The sequence below is a fragment of the Filicampus tigris genome, chromosome 13 (genome assembly GCF_054856515.1).
Source record: "Filicampus tigris isolate MCC_2025a chromosome 13, RoL_Ftig_1.0, whole genome shotgun sequence".
Taxonomy (NCBI): Eukaryota; Metazoa; Chordata; class Actinopteri; order Syngnathiformes; family Syngnathidae; genus Filicampus; species Filicampus tigris.
Window position 1 is genome coordinate 3,669,175 of NC_141229.1, and position 26,263 is coordinate 3,695,437.

General features: G+C 38.9%; 1 protein-coding gene across 2 annotated transcripts in view; it reads right to left on the reverse strand.

Annotated features, from left to right (window-relative positions):
• Window positions 1–3,306: 3,306 nt before the first annotated feature.
• ppp2r3a (protein phosphatase 2, regulatory subunit B'', alpha) overlaps window positions 3,307–26,263 on the reverse strand; it is a 52,959-nt gene continuing 30,002 nt past the window's right edge. The window contains exons 3-13 of one of the 2 annotated variants that reach the window (XM_086049650.1): window positions 13,305–13,604; window positions 12,191–12,294; window positions 12,014–12,116; window positions 11,790–11,864; window positions 10,386–10,629; window positions 9,369–9,417; window positions 9,181–9,270; window positions 8,406–8,581; window positions 8,194–8,312; window positions 7,028–7,134; window positions 3,307–6,951 (exon numbers count right to left, since the gene is read on the reverse strand). In XM_086049650.1, the coding sequence (XP_085905776.1) occupies window positions 6,855–6,951; window positions 7,028–7,134; window positions 8,194–8,312; window positions 8,406–8,581; window positions 9,181–9,270; window positions 9,369–9,417; window positions 10,386–10,629; window positions 11,790–11,864; window positions 12,014–12,116; window positions 12,191–12,294; window positions 13,305–13,604 (1,464 nt within the window). In that variant the 3' untranslated portion in view covers window positions 3,307–6,854. Of the gene's footprint in view, window positions 6,952–7,027; window positions 7,135–8,193; window positions 8,582–9,180; window positions 9,271–9,368; window positions 9,418–10,385; window positions 10,630–11,789; window positions 11,865–12,013; window positions 12,117–12,190; window positions 12,295–13,304; window positions 13,605–26,263 lie in introns of both variants that reach the window. The other variant, XM_086049649.1, reaches the window with a different exon arrangement.

The following is a 26,263-nucleotide window of genomic DNA, read 5'->3' on the forward strand; positions in this document are numbered from 1 at the left end:
CTCTCTCTCTCTCTCTCTCTCTCTCGTACCATTTTCAACTTGAAAGCGAGCCTCCTCCCTGTAATCACCATAGCCGCTTTCAACTAAATGGAACACGGCCTGGAGCGGATATTTTTTTTTATAGCCCACAGAAAGCCGGGGTCAGCGCTGCGGTTTTGAGGAAAATCAACCAAAATGTAATAATATTTGGGTTTTTAAAAATACATCAATATAAATTTGGCCCCACATCTGTAAACACACAAAAAGTGGTTCAGCAATTATTTAAAAAAAATAAATAAATAAAAAAAAGTAGTCTTAAAAATATGTATTATTTTTTAAATATAGGCTATATAATAATGTCAAACCATCTCATCACCAAAATTATGAGAAACATCTTAACATTTTGGCCAAAAAATGTCTATCAATACTTCTAGTCTGCAACATTAAACAATTAAATCCGACCAATAGCCACTATTATCTGGTATGAAGTCCCGGGCTCCTCAACGGGGGAATGTAGGTCCAGAATCGGACTTGTGTTTACCAACCCGAGTTCTTGAGCTCGGGGGGGCCGAGTTGAAATTTTGGAATTTTTTTTTTTCCGCAAAAAACTTAAAATTAAAAAAAGATAGATTTTTATCCTTGGGGGGTTGGGGTTGGTCAAGGCTTTCTCAGGGGGTCGGCAAAACAAACCTTTTTTTTTCTTCTTTTTAACAAACCCTAAAAAAATGTCTGAAAACGCTCATAAACATTCATTATATGTTTTCTAAAGAACGCGGGGAAATGTGGAAAAAAAATCCAGAAAAAAATCGGAAAATATCCAAAAGTCAGTTATATGGTCGGGCACCAGATGGGTTCAATATTTCAAGGGGGGGGGGCAGTGCCCCCGGGGCTCCCCCTCTAGCTCTGCCAGTGTGGATCGACAGTTTTATGGTAGCATTTATTGACCCCCAAAAAATTCAACAACAAATGCAGTTTGTGTCTGCTGCAGTTTAGTTGTAAGCCTTCTTTCCCTTCCTGTGTGTCACGTGCGCTTTTTAGGCGACGAACCTCCCCTTGAAATCACCAGAACTGCTTTCAACTAAACGGAACGCGCTCCTCCACGAGACAGTATGGCTTGTATATTTTTTCAGGCCGCAGAAAGCCAGGTCGTCGCCGCGGTTTTCCACTTCATGACGTCCCCGTGTTGTGTCTATGAAGGGGCCGCGATGCAGGACCACCGGCTGATGGACGATAACGCGCTCGTACTGTACGTGCGCGTGCGAGGTGGCGATGGAATTTTTTTTTTTTTTTTTTTTTTTTTTTTAACTTCAAAAGAGTCGCGCAAGAGCGGGCATGTGACGCTCGCTCTCTCACTCTGGTTTTATGTCAAACTCGCTCGGTCACACTTGAGTCTTTTTTTTCCAAGCTTCAAGCGTCACCTGTTGCTGCTGTTCATGGAAAATGTCGTCATTGATCGATGATGATGTCATTACGTGACCTCGTTTACATACCGAGAGAGGAACGCATGCAAAATATTAAAAGTAGGAGCGCCATTAAAAGTCAAGTCAAGTTAAAAAAAGGATCTTGACAATAATATGTTCTGTGTTGCCACGAGCCGAAACATGGCATTCTGATTAATATTGGGTTTTTGTGTGTGGTTTTATCCATCTCACGGGGCGGCCATTTTGCCACTTACTTGCTAAAAATGACATCACAGTTGCTCAGGGATCAGAATGACCAATCACGGCTCAGATTGCTAACATCACATGACCAAACTCAGAAAACAGGTTGAAATGAGAGAGAGAGAAAATGTAAATACTGTAAAATAGAATTTGGATGTTTGTCATAAGTCCATGTCCAAGTCCGGTCCTCGAGAGAGTCAATCCAGCCTGTTTTAGGTGAAAAATGCACATATAATAAAGGAATGGAAAAAATATATATTTTTTGGTTTTCTAGTGCTGTCAAGCGATTACATTTTTTTTAACTATTAATCTTAATTAATCTCAAAATTTTCCATAATTGACCTTGATTAATCGTATTTTTCAACTACAATTTTTTTTACAAAGCTTGGAACAGATATTTACTCGCGTAAAATCTTGGCATGAATGTGGAAACAAAATGAAAATCTATTTCTATTCAAAAACTGTTCCAATAGCTTTCTCTGATCCTTGAATCCGATCTTTTTCCTTTCAAATACAACTGCTGAACGATGCACCAAAGACAAACCAATATGGTATTTGAAATTGGATTTGCAAAGTGCGCAAATTATTTAGGATTCCTTCAACGAGATGAATCACCCCAAAAATTTCCTCTCGATGGCGTCACCCATAACAGAGAACAAACTGCCCCCTTGCCACCCAAAGACACCCCCCCCCCCCGAACCCCACCCCACCCTAAAAGGCGGAATGTCCTTGGCTGGCTCCTCACTGGGTGTGTGCGTGAGAGCAGGAAGTGGGTGAATGTGATGACGACTGTGTGGGGAGAACAAGCAACAATGTGCCACGCTTACCACTTCCTGTCCTGGTGCTTGGGCACATTTGCCACGGCGACGGCCGTAGATGCCGGTGTGGAGTGACTTAACTGCACACATGAGCACACACACGTACGTCACTCTCACAATCTAAATTTGCTTGGGTGACCTGGCAATTATTCCAGTAAAAACCATGAACTTATTTTGGGTCAAAATATCTCCAAAACTTGTGCAATTACTATAATTCTACAAAAAAAATAAAATAAATAAATTATCCAAAATTTGAGAGAAGAATCTGACGCTGGCAAAAATTTAGAAACATCTAGTTTTGTAGAAAAAAAATAAGTCTTAAAAATATTGGATTAAAAAAGAATTGCAAAAAAGATGGCGAACCATTTACTCGTGAAAAATTCAGAAGAATATATGAACATTTTCATCCCCAAAAATGTTTGGAGATTTTTTTTTCTCTCTCACAACAGTTACGATTTTAAAACAAGAATCATAAAAATCTTGAAAAAAAAAAATCTGTCGCAGAGTAAAAATTCAGAAATGATTTGAGGAAAAATATCAAGTTGTTTAAAATATATTTTCTTTGCTTGGAAAAAAACATCTTACAAAATAATTTTAAAATCTTAAAATTGTCAACAAAGTTTACACAAAAAATCTTTTAAGTAAAATTAAGTAACATCTCACAAAACTTGACTTAAAAGAAAATAGAATTTAGACCTTTTTTTCCAAAAGCTGGTGAAAATGTTGATAATTTTTTTTTCTAATTCTCTGTCACCATACAGCGTTTGAATCTCAAGTTGTGGTAGAACTTCTGCTGCCATTACTTCTGCTCACCACTTCATTTTACCAAACATTTTAAAAAGTATTCATGGATTTGCAAACGTCTTTATTTTAACATTTCAAGCTTCAGACCAAAGGAGTCGATGCCAGAAAATAAACAGGGAAACAAAGCCGAGCAAAGAGGGGGAAGACGAGCAAAAAATAAAAGAAAAGAAAAGAAACATGCCGGTTGCACGAAGCTTAATGAAAGGAAGCTCATCCAAAACAAAATCAAATCTCACTGCTCACTTTCTCTCACAGTAATTTCAGAATAAAAGTCCTGGCATGGCTTTACGCAACCGTGGACGAACAGGCATCCAGACAATGTGTGCTTGTGTGTTGGTAATCGCAATGATTGTCAGTTACACACACAAACCGGACATAGTTGAACCCGAGCCACACAGTGGCACCGCAATAACAAAGCAAGCATGTTAAAAAAAAAACAACAACAAAAAAAAAAAACAACAACAACAACCATTTACAATGGCTTCTTGTTACTCTTAATATTATTATTACTATAATAATAATAATGATACACTTCAATAAAAGACACAGCCAGGCACATTTACAGTGGCTATGTAGCTACAAAAAGGGATACGCATATACACTCCGCTAGATTCCGAAGCGCACACACACACTCCCTAAAACACATCAATTAACCTGTTTTTGTTTGGGGTTTTTTTGCAACGCAACAATGCATTTTTTTTTTTTCCCGTTCTGCATTATTTAAAGTGTAGCTGCTTGTGCATGTTGAGCATTGAAACTGTTACAAAAGGCATATTTACACACAGGACGACGTGTTCATTTGTGGACGTTAAATAAAAGCAAATGTTAATGTACTCGACACTCATTGGACACAGCATTAGGGTCACCTGCACAATATTAAAAAACAAACCAAAAATAAGTTGTTTACGTAATATATCAAGAGCTCTCTCTAATATTTTGTTTAGCTACATGAAGGCTATGCAAGTGTACCTAATACAATGTAGTTGCAATGAAGCTCTTAAAAAACAACAACTTTTTTTGTACATTTCTTTGGCAACAACAAAAAAAAGAAGATAAAAATAAATAATAACAGCATCCTTGGTAAAAATCTGCTTACGTGATTAGAGGAACTTTTGAATTCAGAAATGGACCAACATCTATAAAGTCGTGCAACATTTTTGAGAAAAATAATTAAAATATGTTTTGACCAAATTTTCAGGAAAAAAAAAACTGTTGAAAATAAATGTTTATATTTTTGTAAACTTTTCAGGGAAAATTGTTCGAGCCTTGCGAAAATGATTTTTTTTCATTTATGCATATATTTTCTGAAAAAAATGGCAAAAGTGTTAAAAAACATTGCATAAACATAGAAACATTTTTCTTTAGTTTGACATTATTGTAAAATGTTTCCAAAGTCATGCAACCAAACCCCACAAACTTTAAAACTAAAGGAAAAAAAAAAGCAAACAAATTCAAGAAAAAAATTCTGAAGTCGCACAAGAGTTGCAAACATTACAAGGAAAAATCTTGGAAGTTGCACAAAAAAAAATCTTTTTTTGTTTTTAGTAAACTCTTTTTAGAAAAATCTCCAAAGTAAAATATTCACCCAAACATTTGAGCAAAACTATTAGCATTGCATTTTTTAAAAACTTTTCCCAAAAAAAAAGAAAATCAGAAAAATTCTTGTTGCTTAAAAAAAAAAAAAAAATCTTTACTGAAAAACCATGCAAAAAAAAACAAACAAAACATTTGTACAAAAATGTTTGCAAAAATGGCCTAAAGGTGTGCTAAACTGATCATTTTAGCCACTGGCCATTATCTAGCCACAATCTAGCTTATAGTCAAATCCTTTTCACGTCACAAACAAAGTTTGACAAAACTTACGTTTACACTCGAGTGAAACTTAAAATGTTACTCTAACATTGCTGTACTGTTAAAATGTTCCCGATTGACCACATTTGACATGATTTCATAAGGGAATTTTCTTTTCCTTTTTATTACAACAAATCAGGAGGTTCCACGTTTCATCTCGTGTTTGCCACATGAACAGTGATTCATTGTTGATGACATCATCAGATAGTGAAACATGAACAGAAGAAAACGATATGGACGTTTTATTGCCTTAGTGGGTGGCAAATCGAAGGCAACTCGACCAGAGAGCTCGATATGCCTGTCACTTTTTTTTAATTTTATTTTTTTTTACCAGTGACGTTACCTCACATCCGTCCGTCCCTGTAGAACTTTCCAAGCCTTGAGCAACGATTACCAAGTGACTCCACACGAAGATAACATAGCGCTAAGAATAGAACGCTGCCTGGTTGACGTGGAAGGCTTTTTTTTTTTTTTTTTTTTTTTTTTTGGTAATGGCTTGTTGGAACACGCAGTGGCCACACGGAGGTGCAATACCAAACCCTTTAGCAGAGAGTCACAATTTGACCTAACTGGTCCTGAAATTCTGATTTATTTACTACAAATGATGTGTCTTAGTTTATCTATGTATGCCAGCGACATATAGTGGCAGGCAGTGTATTTTCATGCTCTTCCGTTAGATGGCGTCTGTATCAAAAGTTGTAGCTGAAAAATGCTCCTGCTTGTGTTTTTTTGCTCTTTTGGACATTTTTTGGGTTGGGAAACAGTGTAGGCAGCTGGTTTCTTCTAATTTGTGTGCGTGTGTGTATATGTACGAGAGCGAGAGCGAGAGCGAGAGCGAGAGCGAGAGCGAGAGCGAGAGCGAGAGCGAGAGAGAGAGAGAGAGAGAGCGAGAGCGAGAGCGAGAGAGCGAGAGAGCGAGAGCGAGAGAGCGAGAGAGCGAGAGCGAGAGAGCGAGAGAGCGAGAGAGAGAGCAAGAGCTAGAATGAGAGTATGTAAATTGAGTATATGTGGATTATGATTTTTTTGGTGTGAAAATTTCAAAACATTTTCGAAATGTTTGCCAAAAAACTAAAAAAAATAAAAAAAAGTAAAAAATAAAAACAATTAAAAAAAAAAAAAAAAAAATCAACATCTTTACAGGGCTCTTTACAGTTTTTTTTTTTTGTTTTCAAATTTTGGGGTAAAATGTTACATGATACATTTTTTAAAAATAATTCATGACGAGATGTTTTTTGCTAACTTTTGCTAAGACCAGGGATTTTTCTCCAAAACGAATTTTCCAAAACACTTGCTACAGACTTTTTCTCCTCAATTTTTTTTTTTTTTTTTAACAATTTCAATAAATTGCAATATTTGCACAACTTCCAGAGATTTCATTCCCAAAATGAGTTCACTGTGTGTGTTTCTTTTCCGTGTCATGTGATTGTCTTTGCGCATGATTGTCAGAAAGTTTGTTCCAACAAACAAACAAACATAAAAACAATTACATTCGTCTCCTGTAGAGCTTTCATTTAGTGTGCTGTGTTCCTTTAAGAGCTTATCAAACAATGCCTCATTCATCCGCTTTGTAGTGAAATGCACGTCAACACGTGAACATGAGTCTGTCCTCACCACAAAAAAAAAAAAGAAAAAAAGAAAAAAAGAGTCATCATCATAAAACGGATGTCCTTATTCTCTTTATGTCCGTGTCGCCTGGATGGATCCATCCAACGATTTCGAAAATGGCAATCCAACTTTTTTTTCACGCCGTTAGATCCGAGATGACCAACTTTTCCATTTTATTCCCAATGTCAGCCGGGACATGGAGATCGTCCACGTCGTAGTCGTCTTCAAATGACCTAGAATCACATTTTAGCACGTTAGCGAGCTGCGCAAAGGCCTTCAACGAATGGAAAAGAACATTATTTTGGGTACCCTTCGTGTATCTGCTCGTTGGCAGTCTCCTCCGCCACCAGTATCTCGTACTCCTCCGAGGCGTATTTATCCCAGTCGGACGGCTCCGGACCGTCGCTGTCGAGGTCCTGGAAGGGTCACGTGAATTTTAACCAGCAAATATTAGATCGATGGGAAGATTAGTCACGAGAATAAAATGAGGATCACGAGGACAGTACCAAACTACTATGAGCCGAATCGAATATGCTGCCGTGACCCACCTGCACGCAATGGCGAAAATGTTTCGAGTTTTTGCCATGTCCATCTGTCTATTGTGCATGATTCAAATTTGGTATCAATTGAACAAAATCTCAAGGACAAGTTTGTCTTTCAAGGCCCCCCGGAAATGCCCAAAATGAGCCTGGAGTGGCCGCTTCAAAGCAAACTGGATGGAATATTAAAAACACCCTAAAAGGTGTTAACAAGCCAAAATGGGCTATTTGAACAAAAATTTCCTGCATCTTTTTGGACATGGCTTCTTGAGTGTTTTTTGTGGGTCCACTAATGATAGGCGTGGCTACTAAGTTTCATGTTGCCAAGTCAAAAGTATTATTCAGAATTTTAAAAACATCCCAAGTGTGTTACCAAGCCAAAATGGGCTATTTGAACTAAAATAGCTAACTTCCTGCATCTTTTTGGACATGGCTTCTTGAGAGTTTTTTGTGGGTCTACTAACGATAGACGTGGCTACAAAGTTTCATGTTGCCAAGTCAAACTCATTTTAAAAACATGCCAAGTATGCTACCAAGCCATAATGGGGACATAGAACCATAATGGCTGACTTCTTGAGACGTTTTTTTTTTTTTTTTTGTGGGTCAAATCATCGTAGATATGCCTACTAAATTCTACGTTGCTGAAACAGGCTTTGTGGGCTGATTTAAAAAAAATAAAAATAAATCAATGTATGAATTACTAACAATATTTGGGTTCCGTGATTGCGTCACCTATCAGTTGCAAATTTCCACTTGGATGAACACGCCTGCAAATCCGCCACTACCCAGTTTGCTGCTGTGAAAGAACTGAAAGGCATCTACTTTTGCTCTACCTAGTGAGGAGGCTGGCGCGTTACGCTACCGTCCACCTTTTTGTCATTTCATGTCCCATTTGTGATACGTTTCAGCACACTTGAGTCGCTGTTTAGTGCTCACCTTCTGCACAGCAAAGGGGTCTCTCTGTTCGTGGTCCAAGTATTTCTCCAGGTTGAAGAACGTGTCGAAGAAAATGTGAGCCATGCGGCATCGCTTCAGGTCACCCAGTGTAATTTTTCCTGAGGGGGAAAAAAAATAATAAATAAATAAGCCCCATTGTGTGTTATGTGAAGCAGGCCTGGTTGAGGGAATGCGTCTCAGTTGGCATTTACCGGAACTCTCCGGTTTGACCAAGTCGAGCATTTGGCACAGCAAGTCTTGGAAGGGCAGCGGTTCGATGCCCATTCGCTCCATGCGCTCACACTGCTCTTCGTAGAAGTATTCCAACTCGAACATGGACAGGACGCCGTCGCCGTCCACGTCCATGCAGCGGAACCAGTACTCGATGCTGGAGGGAAAATTTTACAGATTGGCTTGCGTTGGTAGGATAATACAGACGAAGAATACATATGGAAAATACATGTTGAAGAGTGTCAACTCTGGGAGGAAAAATGTAGAAATCTTATGCAAAAAGTTAAAAAAAAAAATCGAATAATTTTGACAGAAAAAAAACTGGAAAAAAAATCGAATTTACAAAGCAATGAAAACTGACAAAAAATATTTTTTGTAAAAAATTGGGATATGAATCACAATTTTGAGAAGAAAATGGGGAAAACTCATTTTTTAAAAAGCGGCTGTGCAAAAAGTAAATAGTTGGGAAAATGTAAACAAACTGGTGTAAAAACAGGGAAGGTCAAAATTGTGACCAAATTTAAAATTGAAAATTGTTATCAAATTTCGAGCAAAAAATCCAAATTAAATAATGCAGGAAATTGGAAAAAATTCAATCTGTCAAAATAAAAATCAATTAAAAAAAAACTGCAAAAACTGAAAGGCAGCAAATCTTCAGCAAATCACCAGAAAAATAAAGTTTCGAAAAAAATGAAATAATAAACAACCTAAAAAACAATACAAATTTTATTTAAAATGAGAAAAAGATTTTCTCACCTAGTGGGATTTTTCTTGTCCTCTTCAGATATGAGAAACCAGACAAACTCAGCGTAGCTCATGCGACCTTCCCTCTGGACGGCGTTGCCCCTGGTGACCAATTACGCAGACAGTTTACTACCGACATTTTCATTCCGTCGTCATAGCGATCGGGCTCACTTGCGTCCATTTGCGTGTTTCGCCCTTACCGTGTCACGGCGCCCGAGAACATCCTCTCGATGATTCTGTTGGAGGACGCTAATGGAGGACAGCAGAAAATGTCGCACGTAAACAAAGGAAGCCATTTTGTGACTGGCGAGATGGATTAATATGGCTAATTAGGACTTGTCATACAATAATCAAATTAGTAAAAAAAATAACGTAAAAAGTCAGGAAAACAAATTCAAATTTTGCAGAAAAAACAAACAAAAAAACAACTAATAAAAACTGAAAAACTTTACATTTTAAATTCAATTAAATTTTATTAGTTAAATTAAATTTTAAAAATCGTGAAAATCACATTTGGGGAATAGAACTGCAAAAATGTAACTAACAAAACGGTGTGTGTATATGTGTGCGTGTATGTGTTTTCCGAATTCAGTCAAATCGAGTCCAATAAGTCAAAGCTGAAAACCCCAAGACAAAAAGTAAAACATCTGAAAAATGTTGAGTCATAACATCTTAATGTTAAAACGTTCCTTAAAGCGGAAGTCAACGCAAACATATTTTTTTCAAGAATATGTTCTATGCAAGGCCACTAGTTGAAACAGGGCATTCTGATAAGTATCACGTTTGTGGAATAAGTCTTAATCCACTCGTTTTTAGCCATCTGTGGGGGCGGCCATTTTGTCTTCTGTCGACTGAAAATGACATCACAACTGCTCACAACGACCAATCACGGCTCAGACTCAGAGAACAGGTCAGCTGTGATTGGTCGTTGTAAGCAGTTGTGATGTCATTTTCAGTCGACAGAAGACAAAATGGCCGCCCCCACAGATGGCTAAAAACAAGTGCATTTTGCTACTTAATTTATATTCCACAAACGCAAAATGAATCCGAATGCTGCGTTTCAACTAGTGGGCCTGCTGGGAACATATTCTTGAAAAAAATTACGCTTGGGTTGACTTCCGCTTTAAAGCCTCGCCTGTACAGCTAACAAAAGTTTGAAGACGGCTGCTTTGGCTTGCCATGATTTTCCTCTGGTAGGAAGATTCAAATTGTCTCACCATGGTCGTTGTACCGGGCCAGGTCCTTGTGGTCGATGTAGAGGTCGTGGTCGCTGTCCAGCTCCCAGAATTTGCAGTAGATGACGTAGAAGTGCTCGTAGGAGAAGTAGTCGGTGATCTGGTTGATGTCGTCCTCCTCCTCCAGCAGCGCCAGCGTCTGCAGGAAGTTGCTGCGCCGCAGCTCCGTCATGGACACGCGGCCCGTCCACGAGCGGTTCACCACGTAGAAGATACGCTGGATCACCTACCGCAACAATTGCCGAGGTTGATTACGAGCCGCTGACACCGCCGAGTCCGCTGACCGGGCTAACTCCAGCAAAATGAGCCGAAGGCGTATTTGAGCCCCCGAGTGGGTCAACTCCATTTTTGTCTTTTTTTTTTTTTTTTTTCAGTTAAGTGCAGGAAAGACTGGAGAAAGGGTATAACTGACAGATGAAAACCAGCCCACCACTCAGTAAAAAAAATAAAAAATAAAAAAACTGTGTTCATATCAAATATAAAAGTAACTAAGTATGGTATGTGTAGTATATCGTCACTGTCCTGTGAAAAAGACTTGTGTCCATTTTTTTCAAATTTTTTTATTTTTACGTGAATGGTGTTTCCACATTAGACATCGCATTAACGTGAACATTTAAAAAAATTCTAAAACTGGACATAAGTGTTTGTCAGTGGACTGCGACGATCTATACATTTTAAATGACAAAATGAAATACAATAATAAATATATAACAAAATAGTTCATAATAATAGTAAATAAAGTTGTTTTGCGCAAGTCACTTATAATATACAATGGTAATTCGGGGTTAAAAAGTATTTTCAAAAAGTTAAATATGAATATACAGTTTTTTTTAATCTTTTTTGAGTACCATTTGCAGATAGAAAATTATGTTGAACGTATTTTTATTTATTTTTTTTAAATGTGTGAAATTATTTTTATGAGTTATTAGTATCGCTAATATAAACACAGACTACCAAAATCTAAGTGAAAAAATTTGAATGTATATAATTTAAAATTTCCCCAAATATATATTTCTAAAATTAGTCATTTTTACTTCCAAAGACAATTTAAAATATGGTAGCGTGCATTACTGCATGAAAGAAGTTCAAGTTGAAGAATATGATGCTGAGCCACTTCCTGGTTCTTGTAGCATGCGGCTAATATGTCACGGACAGCAAAATCAAAATGGTGAGCTGGACTCCACGGAAGGAAATGTCCTAATATGGGCATGGAAGAGGCCACAGGGGACATGGTGGGGGTGGCAGGGATTTGCTGCATACAAGGCCGGACTGACCATCAGAGTTTCCATGATGTGCTTCAATGCGTCATTATAATATTATATAATAACATTTCATTATTTGATATTTAATTGAATGGATTCTTTTTTTTTTTTTTTTTTTAATTACCGTTGTGATATAGCGGGAATGAAACTCAGGTGCATCCTTCAGAAACGTGAGTCCGGGATGTGTGTCTACGATGTCCTAAACAAACAGAACAAATAGTTTTGAGTCAAATGAGGATAAAGATAGAGTTCGGGTATTTTGATTACGTAACCGAAACAACTATAGCAAATGTAAACATAAATGTAGAGTAAAAAATGCAATCAAGAACGTAGAAGAAAACAAGTGACCTGCAGAAGAGGAATGAAGTCCTCCTGCTCCAGGTATTGACAGCCGGGTTTGGCGAGCAGGTTGATAAACCTTGAGGCGTCGTCATGGCAACCGTGCAGCAACCTACAGGAGGGACGAGTCGTTTCAACACTCCCGGTATGTGGCTTCAATCCAGATCGGCTGTAAATGCAACTCACTTCCTCCAGGTGGCGATGAAGGAGTGAACTGAGACGAAGCCCGTCCGTTCGCCGCCGGCCCCGTAGAACATGGCCGCCTTCCAGTACAGCGGACACTCGCACGCCTGCAGGGAAAACGCCCAAAAGCAAATCGTTACCAGTCTTGCAATCTAACCGAGTACAAACACTTTGTCGCTGTACTTACGTTTTTATTCGTTAAAAAAAAAAATTGATGAAAAATGTTTTTTTTTTCTTTAGTTTTTATTTTCAGTTTTAGTTCTTTTAAATATGGCGTATTTGCTGAGTGTAAGATTGAAAAGATTTACTTCCAATTAAAAGTTGTCAGTTTAAAAAAAACATTTTGTCATATAGTACGCACAGTATATGTTAAAACTGTCTTCATGACCTGATAGTAGAATATTATCTCTATTAATAACAGTTGGGTTAAAAATAACACCATTTGGGGTCAAAAAAGGACCGATCTACTACTTGGGTCAATTTGACCCAACTTGCTGGGTTGTTTTTGCACTAAACAACCCCAAAAATTGGCCTGTTTTGTACAAAACCAAGTAAGAAGGTGGGTCAAATTGACCCAATTTGTGGATTGGTCCATTTTTGACCCAAAATGGTGTTATTTTGAACCCAACTGTTTTTAGAGTGTGATCTTTGGGAAAAAAAATCCCTTTCTGGCCCAATTTTCTGCCTCAAATTGTGTTTTGATTATTATTTGAAAACACACCGCACCTTTACAAGAACAGTCTGTCAGAGAACATAGAGACCAAGCATCCTTGTCATTAATTTAGCGTGCCCGCGCAGGCACACACCACAGCCTCTGTTTGGTTGGCTGGATAATTCACCTCCAGTTAGCGACAAATGCTTAAAAGAAGGAATTTGGACAGCTCTGGAAGCAAAACAAGGCTAACACCACACCACAGGTGTGTGTAAGCCACGCTAGCGTCGTAGCAACCGTGGCTAAGTACGGTTTGTTTACCTACCGTTTATGAAACTGCAAACTCCACCTTTAGATTGTAGACGTTTTAGGCCACATTCATTTTTTTTTTTTTTTTTTTTAATAATCACAAAAGTCTGACAGTTGAACAGGGGTGTTTAGACTTTTGCCATTTGCGATACGTACCTTGGCGACCTTGCTCATCTCGTAAATGTCGGCCTTCTCCTCCTCAAACTCAGTGAAGGCCGCTTCGATGGCGGCGATGGCCGCGTCGTGGTTGGCCGGCGGGCCGGCGGCAGGAAGCCCGCGAGGGTAGTAGAACCTGGGAATGTTGATGGCGGGAGGAGGGGGGGGAGGAGGGGCGACGATCACCGGAGCTGCTGGGGGGGGGCTGGGCGAGCGGTGCGAGGGGGCATGCGGGACGGTGGACGCCTGGGCAGGGGCCGGGGGTGGCGTGCCGGGTTTCTTCTCCGCTTTGGACTGGACCTGAAGTGAAACGAGGAGGAGGATGTCATGAGAAAATGGGGTATGTGTTCTGGTAGAACTTTTTCCAGTTGTGTTCCGTGGCTGGAGGTATGTCCCAGCGCTGACGTGAGCACAGTGTTCGTACTTCCCATTTGCGGCGTTAAATACTCAAAGACAAGTTGAATGTGGTGGAATTTCATTTGGATACATCATCACCTATAAACGTGACAAGAATCGGCGAGAAGGAATTCCATTGTGGATGCTTTTTTCCCCTGACGAGGCTGCGGGGCACTCCCCCGGGGGGGGCCCCCCGTGTCGGAATTACTAACAGCAGTAACAGTTTAAAAGCCGAAATGTCCCCTACAATATGATCCCAAAACACTTTACTGACATTTTAAACTCGATATTGACCGATATGCTTTTTTCAGGGCCGATACCGATAATTAGTAGTCAAGGAGGCCGATAAAAAGGAAAATATTGGCATCAAAATCTAAAGAAAAATGTACTCTTAACTTTGTTGCAATGTCTTTAAGCATGTTTATTGAACATTGTTTCAGGTTTGCATCATTTTTAAAAAACGTATTATTTCAAGTAATTTTTGACAATATCCATCTCTGTTATAAAATTCTAACAAAAAGTTCGGGGAGCACCCGGGGTTGTCAGCATGTCTCCATGTAGTTTTCCGCAGTAAATGAAAATTTCAAAATTTTAAATGACAGAAATGTTAAACTTTCACATGTCTTGAGTTTGGAAAAAAGGCCGATGCCGATATTCGTCAAGAAGCCAAAAATCGGTGCCAATAATCCGATAATCGGTCCATCCCTAATTTAAACGCAACTTAAAACAATGCCCTTAAAATGACAGATGATGGAGCATGTTAACAGCCACATCGCAAACTCTAAAACCGGACGGCCCCTGTCATGGGCTCTGGCACCCCGTTGTCTTGCAGCACCCCTCAAAGAATCTCCATACGCAAGATCGTCCACACACTTCACCACTTCTGTAGGCGCTGCGGATTTGGTGACCAACAGAACTGTTTGATTTTCCCTGTTCGGAAAAGTGAAGTGGTTTGAGAGAGGCATTCATTTTTCTGAACTGAACAATGCACCCTTTGACGAAGTGGGGACCCGGCGTCAACTTGAGGTTGTTGTAATCGCAGTCAAAGTCAAGGACGGACGCTGAGATGTGGAAGTAGACGATGCACCTGGACATGGGACAAGTACGCTTCCTCACCATTGGCTTACTGATAGGAAACGTCAAGTTATTTGAGGGAGGGGTTTAATTTTTCTTCATTGGACGATGCGCCCGGTGATTCATTGGGGATGTTCTGGATTTGAGGAAAAATAATCTTTGGCAGATGCAAAACGAGAGGCGCCAAATGGCAAAAAACTTGACTCCGCTTCACGCCCCCAAAACGACAACACGGGAAGTTGTTAGCATGCAAAGCTTCCTTCCGGTGGCCATTTTGCACAGTGCGTGTATTGAGCCTGACAGCTGTAACGGTACAAACACCGCCCCCCCCCCCCTCCCCACGACCCCGCCCCTGAACCCCGCTCACCCTCTGCATTCATTCTATCACTCTATTCCTGCGCCTCCTGTCTATTAATATCCTGCTGGTATCTGCCTCAGAATAGTTTGTCATTCCGGGCATGTCCTATGTGAGAAAAGCTGCACAAACGTGACACATTTGACAGATTTCCGTTTTCCGTGCTGCCGGTCGCAGAAACTGACCTGCTGCTGTTGCTGCTGCTGCTGTTGCTGCTGTTGCTGCTGCTGAAAAGACTTGAGTCTTTTCTTGAAACGTGACGGCAAGACAAAGTCACAGCCCCGCGCCAGAAAGGCCAGCTCGCCCCTCAGGTCGGGGTCCCGGCGCAACGACGTCTCCTTGATCATCATGGTCGGGGGTCTCCGCACGCAAAAACGCCCCCGCCCGCCAACGTCCGGTTAGAGATCCGATAAAAAAGTCGCCCAGAAAGTAGCCCAGAAGCTTCCCCGACCGGACTTTGTGGCGCTATTTCCAGCATGCAAGGTTCCTGCGTGACAAGACCACCTGAGCATGATCCACAGTCCGGGGGGCTAGCGAAGCCTGCGGTGTCCCCCCTCACGCAGTCTCTCTGGTGCCTGCCGTTCAGCAAGCTGGGCTCGGAATCAAGCGCACTGAGAAACATGAGCCTTGACGGAGTCGGACAACGCGCACATACACGGCTTACCGATTGAGAAGGGGCCGAGGGGGGGGGGGGGGGCGTTTTGCACCCCCCCCCCCCCCCCTCCCCCAAGCAAAGGCCGCTTCCATGTGAGTGGGCGGGGCAATTAAAGAGGAACTATTTCCAAAGAGGTAATTTTGGGACGTGTGATGAATCGGCGACTGACGTGTCGGTGAAGTTCCAAGAAGTTTGTCTCCCGGTCCTGAAACTTGAACATGCGCTCTGTTGGATCGGTGCCTTACTCATCATGACGAGTATTTTTACGGCTTTACTATAGAGGCATTTAGTGAGAAAATAATAAAAAAATACTGATATATTGTATATTAAATATATATTATATATTTTGTATATATTATAAATATATAATAAATATATATTATATATAATATATATATAAATCAAATATATATATATATATATATATATATATATATATATATATATATATATACACATACATATACATACACACATATATATATAGTGCAATAAATTAATGGATTATTCTATTCTATTTTAATTCTATTCCATTATTCTACTGTCTTTTAATTCATGTGATATTTTATCCTACATATATTCCAAAAATTGTACTTTAAAAATCAAAAATTGTAACTAATACTTGACTTTAAAGAATAAAAAAAAAAATCATCAGCATATACAGATGTAATTTAAATAAAAGTGCGTTAATATCATTTTTATTAAATCAACTGTTGGTTAAAAAGAATTTGCAGCACACCACACAACTCGTACCTTAAAGGATAAGCATCATTTTTTGCTACATCTGTGACGAGTAGATGACTTGTTTTAAAGTTACTCAATTGCCGATACTGCCATATGCGATAAAAGTTTAAAAATATATTTCATATGAAATAGAACATAAAGAAAAGTATTTCATACTGGAAATAATTATGATAAAATGTAATAAATCCTCTTCGGTCCATTTTTTTTTCTTTCATTTAAAAATTTTTTTTACATTAATGGGGTTTCCGCATAACAGACATCCGATTAACGTGAAAATTTTTAAAAAGGCCAAATTTGAACATACGTGTTTTTCACATGACAGCGACGATATGTTAATTATAAATACATTACAAAATATAGACCGTATCTATCCAGACACACATTTCTTACCTATTTATAGTTAGTTTAGTAATCGTCATTTCAACACAATTTTTACTGGCTACAAACATATACTCATTATATTACATACAATAATACTGTACCGAGTCTACACAAGATGTCCAACAGAGTAAAAATAAAGATCTCTCTGACCATTATTGCCTCTGTAAAGACACCTGTTTTTTGTAATTCCTTGAATTTAGATGCCATTAGATTTTGCAGGTGTACCTAATAAACTGGTCAATGTGAGGCCCAAACTGGACCAAATGTCTGTAATGCAGCTGTGCGCACATTCCATAAGGAAAGCAAGCTTCTCACAATCTGCTAGTGGAATAAACACTTCTCTCTTTTGTTTTTCTTACGCGGTAACAGTGGAGAATCTGGCGCCCTCTAACGGTCGTGTTCAGCACCTACAATTACACCTCCGACAGCGTTTGTTGTCCAAAACAACTCATTAATTATTTGTTTGTATGCATGTTTATCATTACTATTATTTCTTTTTCATATCTAATGTGTGCTAGCGACTTTCCCAGATACATCCTTGTGTTCTTTTAGGGTAACTCCGCTGTGTGCACCCCTGCTGAATTCTTTGGATCAACTCCACGCTGTACTGAACCAAGGTCGCATACCAATCCCACACACACACACACACACACACACGTACACAAACACACTTTTCCTGATGTGCTGCAGGAGGAAACATTAATCACTGTATCTTGTGACTATCAACAAACGAGCACCATGCAAAGAGGATGTTACGTCGACTCGTTTATTATTAAAATATATTTGCTGCAATGCTGCACACGTTACGAAACTGACATTATAATAAATGTAGCAAAGTGTTTTAGAATGAATAAAAGGTGGCAAGGCACCAACACATGACTGTAATTCACATCATATATTTTTTTTATAAATTCCAACTTTAACAATTTTAAGAGTCAATGATATACACATTTTACTAGCTAGCATATAACGGTACACTTTTCACAGAGGTCTGGCTGCAACCCCGTAAAAGGGGAGCATATCCAACTTTGAACAGTTCAAATTAATAGTTAAAAGAAATTAATAATCAAAAGAAAACAAACAAAAAAAACTTTGCGTTCCCTCGCAAAGATTTGCATTCCCTCAGAAAAATTGCGAGATAACGCAAAGTTTTTTGCGAGAGGACGCATTTTTTAAAAATGCGTGTTTATGTACTTACGGGTCATTTTCCGGGTAAACCAAAGCAACAAAAGGAGCGTTTTCAGTCGTGGGTTGGAATTGCTTTAAAATTCGCTTGTAATACAAAGACCTAAAATCAGTTTTTGATATTAAGCACGTACTATCGTCTCGCGCATTAGAGGCTAGGCTAAGCTAGCCTCTAAACTGACCCGGAAGCACATAAACACGCATTTACAAACAAAGTCCGAGTGTGAAAAATGTTTTATTATTTCGAAAAAAAATGACCAGATTGTCTGCGTATCATCCATCCATGTTATTGTAGCATTTTGATAGCTAAATGCTAGATACATAGCTAGCTAGCTGGCTAAAAAGCAAACAATTACATTATTCATGTTTTTCCTGGGATGATATCTATCCATCTATCTGTCTAGCTAGCTAGCTAGCTTGATAGATAGATAGCCAGATACGTAGCTTGGTAGATAGCTAGATAGCTAGCTGGCTAGCTAGCTAGAGAGATAGATAGATACATATCATCCCAGGAAAAACATGAATAATGTAATTGTTTGCTTTTCATATAAACGAAGGGGGAAAACACTGGATTCAGAAATCAGATTTTTGTGAGCCGGCCGTAAGTCACAGAAGGACAAGTGAATGAAGAGAGGGCAATGAAGACAACAGGTGTGTTTTTCACAGCGCTTCCCCTTTCCCCGCTGCGATACAGCAACAGGCAAGTCAGCCCAATGAAGTGAAGGCATGATGGGAAGATAAGTGGTTCAAAGGGGGAGTTGGGGGAGGGCTGGAGGGGGGGGGGGGTTCAGCTGTCCTGCAGCACCAACTGTTACGCTGAATGTGTGCACGCCACTTCCGAGGAACGACTTCTCGCAGAGAATAGCGTGTTACAAAGCTACTTCCTAAAACACCTGCTCGGAGCGACGATCGCCTAGCGGCCGTGTGTAAAATGATCCGTGCGCACATAGCAACTCCATTGCATGTTTATTTCTGATTGGGGCGCTAGGCAGATTCCAGGAACATACGCATCCACAAAGAAGAGATTCAAGGTCAAAATGATTCTGTGTTTGCGGTTAAATTCTAATAATAATACAAGTTTTGTTTGGCCTTAAAGAGAGCCAGACAGAGCAAAGATGGACAACCCATTGGAGAGAGGGAGGACAGGCTGATAGTTTCTTCAGACTTTGGCGCAAAAGGATCGGAACCACGCTCAGGAAATGCTGGTCATCAAAGACGTTTGTTGCGGTTCTTGCCTCCGAGTCGGCAAAGCAAAGCTTTTCCACAGCCTGTTTTAAAGTCTCGGCTAGAACGCTTCAACATATCCTTAAAGTTCGCCTAAGTTCAACCAGAACTGCTGTTTGGGCTATCATACAAAATCAATTGGATTGTTTATTTAATGTAGCACAACTTAAACCTGGAATGTTAGCTTTGTTTTGAGTCACACTTGAAATATTAGCTACAAGAAAGATTCCAAATGAATTCTTTTAATATGGGGAACCATATGAAAACTTAAAGATCTGCAAGTCGTGTATACATCAGCATACATGGCGTTGATTCTTCCCGTAGTCCTTGAACGCAATAATTCCCTTATGGTGTGTTCCAAATAACTGTTATACAAGCTAGTAACGTGCAAGGCGCAAATGTAGCTCAGCAGCTATCGTTTGAGTCACATGACCGGGCGTCCGGGTTGACTTGAGAGCTTGAATCAGAGTTATGGACATGTGAGAACGGTGACAATGTGACGACAACATCTGATGATTTTACTTGCTGGCAACACTTGATTTTTCACACGCTCATTGAACTAACCACCTTGTTTGTGATTTATTCTTAAATATTAGTTGCTCATTTTTATTTTGACACATTTGGCCATCACAGGGGTAAAGCTTCATTTTCTCAGTGGCTATTTTAAGGTTCATAATGGTCGAGAGACGAACGGGCCTCAGCTGAAACATTTTGACAGATTTGAACAAGATTGTCCAAAATTGTGTAAAACTGTATAGTTTATTATAGTAGCGTATGCCTTTAAAAAAAAAAATCCAGATTTTTGAATTAATTTAATTTATCATATCTTTTAATTATCAGAACTTCCACGAGATAGAGCTAAAGACCAGACCCACAGGCTAAGAAAACCACACTAGGGGGCAGCAGATCACTCCTTGGTACCGCGAACCTTACTAGTGGCCCTGTCAAACTGTCGCCATGTTTTCTAGGGTTCTGTTGAATAAAATTCTCAAAAGAATAAATGTCATGAAAAAGTCCATTATAAGAAAGAAAATAATGTATACTATTAACAATACACATATTAAAAATATATAAAAATATATTTATTTTATCTGTAAAATAAAAAATATATGGATGAATACATAAAACATTCATTTGGCTGTTTTTTTTTTTTTTTTTTTTTTACTGGTTGAACACAACAAATTTAAAAAAATGACCAAAAAATAAAAACAAAAACAAAAATCCCACAGTTCTGCACTGCTTATGGCAGTGGTTCTCTTTTTATTTTCTTTCTTTCTATTCGTTTTTTTTTTACATCCAGCACCACCACCTAAAAAAGTGTCACCAAAATGACCAACAATAAAATACTAAAAAAATGTATATTAAAATACTACTGCTACTACTACTACTACTACTACTAATAATAATAATAATAATGATAATAAATATGATGATAATAAATAAATAAATAAATAAATAAGTATTACATTCAATATTTTAGGCCACTGTAACATTCTGAACATTGCCACTGTACTTGAATATTGGAGAATGAAAACTAGTACTTATTTAAGGATCAAATTAAAACATGTTGCACACAAAAGTTAAGTTAAAAATGAACCTAAATAAATGTTTGAAGAAAAAAAAAAAACAGCTCAGAATTATTAAATGCTAAGTACAGCTCTGTTTTATTCAACTTCAAAGATAAATATAACCGAACTGGGCTTAATAAATGTACTGTAGAGGATGAGGAAGGAGTTTAAAAGCACTGTCACATCCCACACCAACATTCCTTGGTTCTTTTGCATACCACTAGGGGGGGCCCACATACCACTAGTGGTAGTTGTACCAAACAGAACATGTTTGCATTTTGTCAATATTTTTATTATTAAAAAAATTATCTTACTGTATTTTTAATGTTTTATTTTATAATTATTTATTGCTTTCATGCTAGTTTTTAGTATGTATTCAAATGTATATGTACATGTATACATATATTTGTTTTCATTTTTTTACATTAGGAATTCTTGAAACAAATATTTGTATTATTTTAACAATATATTAGTTACAATATATGGCAGCGAAAATGACACGTGAATGGAAATCAGGTCAAATGTTTTTGCAAACACAACCTTGCTTGTCATGCTTATTCACCGTTCAAAAAAAAAAATAAAAGTCATAGTAAAATCATAGTAAAAAAAGGCCCAGCGCCACATCTTTCCCAAAACAGCCTCCCTGCGAGCTCTTGGGAGGGAGTCCCACCATCCAGCCATCATTGTGGAGTGGGGGAGTCCCGTGAAGCCTCCCTCCCACCTCCGATGCTCCAAAACATGTTTTGGTGGTTGCCATGGTGACACAGCCTCCAGCCGAGTTAAAAGCTTCCAGATGAAAAGGTGACTCGCTTTAAAAAAAAAAAAAAAAGGGAAAAAAAAGTTTGATGCTAAAGTGGGAACAGCCGTTTGGAGGACGTCCCAGGCTGCTATGGGAGCGGCGGGCCGGGCGATGATGTCAGCGGCTTAACGGTTACCAATACGAGCAGAGCACCGGCTGCCGAGTGTTTCACCTCAACTTTGGATAGTGTGACCAATATTGGAAAAGAGGCAGGAGGTCACGGTTTCTTTGTCCTTGTGAGTAAGGTTTGCTCCAAAGTACTTCACCCATTTACGCAAAAAAAAAAAAACAAACCCATTTTAGTGTGGATCCAGAATTGAATTATAATTTCATTCATTTAATGATGTACACATGTACATTAATGATGTATATATATATATATATATATATATATGTACATATATATATATATCCACATATACATATACACATATATACATATACATACACACACATATACATATACATACACACACATATATATATATACACATATATATATACATACATATATACATACATATATACATATATATTTGGTTTGTAAGAAAAACGGTTTGAATGAGAACATCATTTTTGATTGAACCAAACTGATTGTGTTGCACCCCATGTATCGTACCCCACCCCACATCGTTGAATCGTTTTTTTATCAGAGATGCACACCAGGAATAAATTGGCTTGATGTTTCTGATGATGTGCTGCTTCTTTGAATTGAATCAACGTGAATAGTTTGGGCTTTGGAGAGCTTTTACATGCCGTTAGATGATAACAAGCGTGGCAAAAGCTAGCACCACACCGTATCGAATGGAATCGTAAACAAGTGAATCGAAACGAATCGAATCATTCCACTTGAAAATGTATCGTTCTTGAGGTGTATCGTTGGCCATGTATAGGGATACGTATCCAATGATCTTTTCGTCATCGTTTCATTTATGTTTTCAATACGTATATTTTTAAAGAGACTGTCGGACACTCTGTTTGAGCCACATTGGGAAATCCTATTTCAAAGCACTATTGTTGGGCCTTGTACTTTGCGCGTTTAGTCCAAACAAGCGTCTTCCCCCACTTGGCATGCGTTCCCGCTGTGACCTTATTTCCTGTAGAAGGAGTGATGTCATTCTTCAGCGAAGCAGAGTCAACAACTGTACAGCGTTGGAAAGCCCCCTCGCCCCCAAACTACGTTGACCCCACCCGTTAATATCGCCGCTTGTTTTTTTTTTTTTTACCCCTCAACTTGTCCCTCCGTGTGTATAAAGTGTTTTTGTGCAAATCCTCTCCTCGTGTCGTCTCGGACAGACAGTTATTACCTTCCTATCTGCATACTTTTCCTAAGCTCCCCTTTCATCCCCTTCCCAAAAAAATCCTTTGTGCCAAAGCGCAGCGGGCTTCTCTCTGAGCTGTCAACAGTTGACTGACTGGATAAAACACACGGGATGGAAAAAGAGAAGCTGGAAAATGGTCATGTTTTTCAGCTTACTATCAATAGCATATTTCTTTGTATGAATTAGCTGATGTCGCTCTTTTTTGTTCGTACGGACTTGTCAGCTTTTATCTGACTTTGACCAAGCAGATGCAACATTAAATGCGCATTGCCATCCAATAGGTGAATAGGATCTATGGGCGTTACAATGAATTAGCTAACAATACATTGAGATTGCTTGTTGCGTTGCACGAAAAAAAGATTTATTTCATTAGATAATGAAAAAATGCATTTCTTTTAGTGCATGGATATCGCTATACTCAACACCTAAATCGCATACAGATGTGTATACAGTATATATATTATACACATATGTATTTATATACGTACACATATATACATATGCATATATACATATAAATATACACGTATATATACACATATACGTATATCTACATATACATATATGCATAGACACATATATACGTATATATACATATACATATATGTATATGTAGATACACATATACATATATATATACATATACACATATATACACATATATATATACACACGTATATAGTTACACATATATATACATATATACATACGTGTATATACATACATACATACAAGACAGCAGAGCGGTGGTCTTAATAGAGCCATCAGCTGAGGCTCGAGCTCATGCGTACATCACATCACCTTGGCCTTTGCTGAAATGTACAGGCGCCACAAATTTACGATCTTAAATCAGGATATATGCCCTCCGTGCATCCATTTTCCAATATGCTTATCCCGTCCAGGGTCGCAGCCAACAGGGCTGCACTTAAATCAGCTATGTGCACCGCCACATTGTTAAAAGCTCTCTTTTTAGATTCCCTCCTATAAAACACAAATGTGAAACGGGCACACAGCGGCATGGATTTCAACGAGTCCGCTTACGGTCTCCCGCCGAGTTGGGCCGGCAGACGGGCCCGCTTCAAATTTTACGTCACACGTGGGTGCCATTTGACAGGTGGAGCTCAGCGCTAAGTGAGGACCATGACACCGCGGCAGGCTTTAGTCCCAAGTGGCAAAAAAGTGGCCTATTAAGTGCACAGGGCATTCCGTCAGAGCCTTGTTTGCGGCTCGACTGACACTTTAATGTGCGAGTGGGGCCGAGAAGAATATTAGTAGAATTCCCACAGTTGCTATTGGGTGTCAGGGAAGCTATTCTCAAATCCGGCTGTGACCTACGGTAGCGCAGGGTTGCTTTCCTAAAATGATCTGAAGGTGATACTGAGGAGAAGTTGGGTTCTTAAAACGCTACAAATGACTAGAAACACCTCAAAAGTTCTCTTTTGTCAATCAGCATTATCGCATGAAATCAGGGGTCTGCAACCTGTGGCTCCAGCGCTGCAAATAGCAGGCTTTCATTCCTACTATACAAGGACGTCAAATTGCCTTTGGGCTCGCATTGCGAACGTCACGTGACCAGACAACAACCAGAAAACAGGCGCGATGACATCAGCCGAGGGAGATGTAGGACAAAATGGCTGCCGACCGAGATCGATAAAAATGGATGGATTCATCAAAATATGAATCCGAATACTGTGTTTATACTACTGGGCGCTCATAGGACATACTATCGCAAAGAAAATGTTTGCCTTGCGTTCCCCCCGTTAAGCATGTGCAACAACCTCAACATTTATAATCTCTAAAACCAATGACTTAACCAGTCATGAGAAACTACATGCATAGAAAATCTAAAACTCAAATGCGTGTTTTTAATTGGAACCAAGTGTGGATTGCAACGCGTACAGAGAACGACAACATGCATGGCAACAAAAAAAGGGTGGGGGGGGGGGGTGGGGGGGAATGAAAACATTCACATACGCGCGGGTCTATTTACACTGAGGCGACAGCGAGTCTGTTAGCGGGATGCCATAGTACGGGGGGGGGGGGCGACAGATTTAGGTGCCCCCTCCTCACGCCAACCATCCAGTTAACACTGGTGGTGGCAACAGACAACCGCCTGCGAAGCCGGCACACCCTCCATCAAGCGCTTCCGATTGGGTCGCCGCGCCACACGGCAACAAGGGTCACTCAACACGCCCAAAATACTGGAAGCGGGCGGGCCAATGGCAGGGATGAAGTGTTGGCTCATTGCTGGCATACTCCTTGATGTGAGGTGATGTGAGGGACACGGGACGCACGCTGGACTGGCCGCCGACCGCTCAGCCGCAGCCACGTCTAAGTGCAATTTATTTGCAGCGGCGAGCAAAGTAGGAGGGAACATCTCGAGCGTTTACATGAGCGAGAATTTAGGCGACCCCAAAAAATGGTTTGAATTTAGTTAGGGATTGATTATTTGTTTGGCTTCATTCTTTTGTTTCTGGTTAAAGAGTAGGTTCATTGATTTATTGTGCACAATAAAAGTTGAATGAGTAACACAATTTCACAATTAGCGTTGCACACATTGAAGCTATTCAATAATTACTTTGAAATCAATTATAAATAATTTATTATGAAACCAAATTTTAAATGTGATTATTGTGAACAATAAAATAAAAAGTATTACTTAAAAAATATATTTATACTTACACAAAAGACATATGATTAATTTTTTGAGTGATTATTCATTTATTTAATGAAATAATGTATTAATCTATTATGTGTGATTAAATTAGAATGTAAAATAATTTCAAAAACATTCACATTCATTGAATTATTGTTTTATATAAATTGATTGTAAATATTGAAATACGCATTAGTTAAACAAATGCACATATGCAGTACATATCAATATTAGTTATTTATTTGTTATTCATTTATCTCCTTAAATAATTGGTGAAACTGATTTACTGCAAATAATAAAATTAAAAGATGTGAAATATTTAATATACACAATTATAATCACATAGTTTACCTTATTAAATATTATTTTATTATCAGAACAAGGTTTTACAATTATATTTGATAAATATTTAAAATATTGCTTTTTTAATTTGAAATACACAATGAATGTAACGTGGTTTTTAACTCATTAAATAATCGACAAATTAATTCGAATGAAATCATCATTTAAACGTGAATAAATTATCCATGTATTACTAATTTTGCCTTTTTAACATACAGATGTTTAACTTCCGCGACGTCACGACTTTATGTGCAAAGA